The sequence below is a fragment of the Ceratina calcarata genome, unplaced genomic scaffold (genome assembly GCF_001652005.2).
Source record: "Ceratina calcarata isolate Rehan_Ccalc_2016 unplaced genomic scaffold, ASM165200v1 scaffold110.2, whole genome shotgun sequence".
NCBI classification, from domain to species: domain Eukaryota; kingdom Metazoa; phylum Arthropoda; class Insecta; order Hymenoptera; family Apidae; genus Ceratina; species Ceratina calcarata.
This window is the reverse complement of record NW_017131915.1, coordinates 128334-133692: the sequence shown is the minus strand read 5'-3', so window position 1 is coordinate 133692 and position 5359 is coordinate 128334. Positions and strand designations below refer to the sequence as shown.

Sequence of the window (5359 nt, the reverse complement as noted above, 5' to 3'; positions counted from 1 at the left end):
TATACTTACGTAGAATTAGAGAGTATTTGATCAAATAAAAATAAATAGAGTGAAAAATTATTTGTACGTTAAAATAAATGAATCAATGATTATTTCAAATGACGTGTAGTCAGATAAGGTAATATTTTATTTTTGAGATTATTTTTCAAATAATTTATTTGAATAATCTCCAAGCCTAATTAAAATGTACATTTTAACGCGTGCACCTATGTACTAAATCAGAGAATATACTGTATTTAGAACACACATACGTCAGAGAAACCTTAATAATAGTATTGCGTGTCTAAAATATATTTCTGCAGATTTATCGGCGAAGAGGGTACTTCACTTGGGAAGACAATTGAATTCACCGACGCGCCGACGTGGATCATTGATCCGATCGACGGAACAATGAACTTCGTGCACGGCTTGCCCCATACTTGTATATCGATTGCACTACTTATTAACAAGACCGCTGAGATTGGTATAGTTTACAATCCGATTTTGGAGCAACTCTTTACCGCTCGTAGAGGTCAAGGCGCGTTTCTGAATGGAGCGCCTATTAGCGTTTCTGAGGAGAAAGGTAATTAAAGTTAATTGATCTTTTCGTATCGTTCATAAATAGACAGTGGATTTTGTGCAAAATAAACTATTTATGGTACGAGATTAATAATTTGAGATTAACTTGCATAAAACCCGCAGTCTATCCATAAATTAGTGAATTGAATTTCAATTTTTTCTCATTTCTTTCCAGAATTGCGTAAAGCTCTTGTAATGATGGAAATGGGGACAAGCAGAGATCCGGAGAAAGTGAAGATCGTATTAGAAAATGCGAACATCCTTACGGCACAAGTGCACGGGTAAAATATATTATTCTATTTAACCAGTTCGTAGTTTCAATCATAAGTTTCATTATTTATTATAATACTTCTTATTTTACTAGAGTACGTTGTCTGGGATCGGCGGCTTTAAATATGTGCATGGTTGCACTCGGCGGAGCGGATATTTCGTTTGAATTTGGTATCCACGCTTGGGACATAGCAGCTGGGGATCTCATCGTAAGGGAAGCTGGCGGTGTATGCATAGATCCAGCAGGTAAAATTTGGCTGTCTATTAATGAGAGTCCACTGTATAAATTTCAGTCTTTTGTCTGATTGATTCTCACATTATATTCATCTTCGAATGTATCTTTTGCAATCAATTTTCTGTTTACAGGTGGTCCGTTCGATGTGATGAGCAGAAGAGTCTTGTGCGCGTCGACAATGGAGTTGGCACAAGAGCTAGCCAAATTGTTAGTTCAGTATTATCCGGGGCGTGATTAAATACGTCAAGATAAGGTGGAAAATGTATACCTTCAAATCGAGGCCTTGTTACATGCACGAATTCTGTAAATAAGAATCCGTACCACTCAATTTGTATATCCTTTGGGTAAAATTCCAGTTATAAAACACAGACCACGAAATTCTGCTTGTTTATGAGCTCTAAGGTTGTCAGGTTTACAAATCGAGATACGAATGTTTGGAAAAGTTTTATCTATTTATTAAGCCAGTTACATTACTTATTCGAGATAAGATTGACAATATGAAGAAAGTGGAATGAATTAAACTAAATGGATTGTACAATGAGACAAGAATTATATCAATATACGTGTAACATGTTTTATTAAAGCGTAATGAGAATAAAATTTAATTGCCCGGATATATAAACGCATAATTTATTCCAACAATTATTTTCATGTTCGACAATTTTTATAATAACTCATTTTGAAGACATTCTTTTTAGCGATCTGAAAATTGAGAGCCCCAAATATTAATAGCGTGTCCTTTTATAATATTACCTATACTTACGTAATAATTAAACAGATTATTTAGAATAAAATTTCCTACGCATGTATACCTTACCTGTTTACATACTTACGATTCAATTAATTTCAATGGTACTTTATGACAAACCTTCCTATTGATATAAATTTATATTAAATATTCGCTGATCCTTTTTTTGCGACAGGCATCATTTTTACATAGTAGTCAAGCCGCTGTTGCTGCGAGGATCTCACCCCAATTTCCTTCACCATCACGTTATCCATCAACTGATTTCATCTCTTCCATTGCCTCCCCTCCTCTCAGGGAGGGCTACAAGTGAAACATTACCAAACAGCCAATTAGAAAACTATAAACCAGTTCACATTTTTTTTTTGTGTATTCATTTTATTTCTGATTGAAATGTGCCCGAAACATCTACCTCCCCCTTTCTCTAATCAATGTTTTAATTAAACAAAGCATTCTTTCGATCCCTCATAAGGAAACTAAAATGTTCATGCTTTGTGCGAAATAATTAAAAGAATAATCAAATTCAATTATCATTTAGCCTTCCGTTTATTATGTTTATATGTTATATAAATTAGCTAACGCATGTGAAAATTTTAATATAAACGAAGTCGATCCGCCTCTAAAGAACATAGCAAGGATGATCGTTAGAACGACTTCGATTTTACGCAGGCTTCGACTTGCAATGTTATGTTGTTTAACGAGAAAACGGATACATTAAATATCCCATAAGGCAGTCCCCCATGAATACCTTGCAACGGGATCGGCGTTAAAAGCCCACGAAAGGTCCGCCCGCACTTAACGATGCTTTGAATCGAAGACTCATATCTGAAACATAAGCAGTCTCGTACAATATTGCCACGCAAAGGACAAACATTACCATGAACCATTCAAACAGCATTGATGTTCTGTCGTGTCTTATAAATAAATTAACGCAATATTAAATAAAGAGAAAATTTTATGAAGCTAACGATAAAAAATCGTAAGCTACTTATAACACATCTACTGAAACGAAATACATTTTTCCTTTTTTTTTATATTTCTACCAGACTACATATTAATATTAAGCATTAGATAATATTTCGTCTCGTATAATGCCATTCGAAATTACTATTTGTCAGTGCAAATATATACATTATATTTCTTATCATTCTTTACATTGATATCTTTAAATAAATGCAACTTGTTAGACGTGAAAAGGATTATCTATAACACTAGCAGTCGCCCAAGATCGAGCATGTCTTGACACAACAATAACTTATTCTTTTTCCAACACTTCCTGAAATCACACGTTGTCTACCAAACGTTTCGTTATTAAATGAAAAACAGATTACAATCGGTACCTTCTTTTCCTTCTAAATATTATATATGCATATATAATCATTTATGTTTTTTCTTTACGTGCATTTAATAATCTTGCACGGACAGCGCGCGATTATGACTGAAAAGTATAAAATACAGGGCTTGTTTCTCATTCAAGCATGTGACATTTTATTTTTCAATAACCTACTTACTATACAATTTCTGTTTGTTCTTTTCGATCAATACAAGTTCCCTTGTTACTAGACTTTAATGCCGTTCGTGCGCCCAACGGCACACAGGTTGATTAAAAAAAGAAAAAGAAAAATGATTTTGCGCTCAACTATGAGTCGAGTTCTGTGAGAGCCTCTTACACAGTGTCGCAAAATCACGAAAATGTTTCGCCACGAGATATATTCGCATCATCATTCATAATTATAATTAATTGCTATTTATAATTTGTAAAGGGAATTCGCGACTCGAAGTTCGAAAGATTGATAAAAAGAAAAAATACTATGTACCACCATTATGCTACGTATCGATGGCCGGTTCATGCTGAAAGAGGCGGTCGCTTTTCCCAATATTTCATTATTCGTCCAACGGTAGCTTAACGTGTTAACCACGGCTTGAGCCTCTTCTTCAAGTATTCATCGTGTGCTGGATTTATTACTTTATCGCTGCTGTGCATAAAGAAAGAGAAGAAATAAACGGGGTCCAAGCGATATCAGAAATTTTACACGAAAAAGAGATCTTTACGCCCTGTGATACACTACGTTGTTTCTGAGCCGAGTACAAACACGTTGTGTTTTTATGATCGCCGATAAATGCATCGATGGTGAACTCCCAACATATTTATTCATCGCTCGTAGCGGTTATTAACTAATATAAAAATATCGCACTCTATTGACCTGCAATAGTTATCATTGATTAAATAATACAGTTCAGATGGACAGAGCACAATGTCATATTTGATTCAAATAATTTTGTTCATTCCTCTCGTCGTATGATAAATAAAGTTCAGCTCTTGAGAATGGCATCCTTTTTTTTAAATTCAGACGGAGCGAGTGGAAAGTTTGTGTGAAATTTTGCACCGCCTCTTTCTGCTAAAACGGATACAGGACATTCGATATAACGAACCACCACTTCGTGTTAGTAATGCCTTTATGGTATACAACGAATCGTTAGCGGTGCCGTTTTTAAACGTTCTTTTGTTACGTCAAATGAATTCTCCGATGTGGAAGGAGGACCCCGGACAGGGTTACCTAGATCTTTTCTTGTATAAAGGGATGCGCCAGGGCGTGATTCACTGTGATTCTCTTTCCCGCGTCCAACATCAACGTGCGTTCCAAGAGATCCTTCAGTTGTCCAACTTTCCGACTTTGTTCCGCCGGCAACGAGTTTCCACCCAGTTCGGCGTTCAGATCACGAGTGGCAGATAACGTAGACATCACTACAACCTTTTCCTAAAAGTACAAGAATTAGTGATTTTATCATCCAGATTGTTCACGTGAGTCGTTAGTTGTCACTTACCAAACGGCAGAGAAACAAGGATGGATAGAGCAGTAGAAAGACAACTTACCCGTTCCGTGACCTTATCAACTTCATGATACAGGAAATTGCAGTTAGAGTCAAAATGTTGATCCTTGAACGATCCTTTCCTAATCAGTTTATTAGGCATTTTGCCTTTTAGATCCATGAAGAACTTTAACATTTGGTTGTTCGTTTTGCCCGAGAACATTATCTTTCCCGTGTATAATTCATAAATGGTGCATCCCACGGACCACATGTCAATGCCGAAATCATACGGTATACCAAGAACTAGAAAATGTGTATGTTACTTGCCGGGAAACGATAACAGTTATTAAATACCTATAATAGTACAGAATCTCCCCATTGCAGGTTTGATCAACATGATAGAGCTGTCGCGCAAAATTTCGGAAGATAACGCGACTAACATAACTTAGTCGCTATTCGTATCTATCATTTTTAAATCGCGCCGACCACGTTTTGCACGATTATTAAAAGCTGGTTTAAAATAATGAATAAATAGATTTATACAGCGATTCCCATTAATGTTCGGATGTTTCAAAACGAAATAACTTTTTTAATATTGGATCAAACAACTTAAGGATGTATAGGCCATACACTTAAACAATGCTAGCATGTTGAATTTGTTATTATAGATTCCTATTACTATTAAAAAGCTACCTGCAAAATTTTAAATCAATTCACGGGTTTTTTGAAAAATTATAGTG

At 35.5% G+C, this 5359-nt stretch overlaps 2 protein-coding genes across 10 annotated transcripts in view; one reads left to right on the top strand and one right to left on the bottom strand.

The window, feature by feature from the left end:
- LOC108621943 (inositol monophosphatase 1) overlaps window positions 1–1679 on the top strand; it is a 3591-nt gene extending 1912 nt beyond the window's left edge. Inside the window, exons 3-6 of the mRNA XM_018019557.2 lie at window positions 303–562; window positions 734–839; window positions 923–1074; window positions 1195–1679. Coding sequence (XP_017875046.1) covers window positions 303–562; window positions 734–839; window positions 923–1074; window positions 1195–1301 — 625 coding nt within the window. The 3' untranslated portion in view covers window positions 1302–1679. The remainder of the gene's footprint in view (window positions 1–302; window positions 563–733; window positions 840–922; window positions 1075–1194) is intronic.
- Window positions 1676–5359, bottom strand: part of Prp4k (Pre-mRNA processing factor 4 kinase) — a 9724-nt gene continuing 6040 nt past the window's right edge. The window contains exons 11-14 of one of the 9 annotated variants that reach the window (XM_018038194.2): window positions 4684–4922; window positions 3626–4567; window positions 2557–2633; window positions 1676–2111 (exon numbers count right to left, since the gene is read on the bottom strand). In XM_018038194.2, the coding sequence (XP_017893683.1) occupies window positions 4367–4567; window positions 4684–4922 (440 nt within the window). In that variant the 3' untranslated portion in view covers window positions 1676–2111; window positions 2557–2633; window positions 3626–4366. Of the gene's footprint in view, window positions 2112–2556; window positions 4568–4683; window positions 4923–5359 lie in introns of those variants that run through there. The other 8 variants (XM_026810936.1, XM_018019546.2, XM_018019514.2 and 5 more) reach the window with 8 other exon arrangements.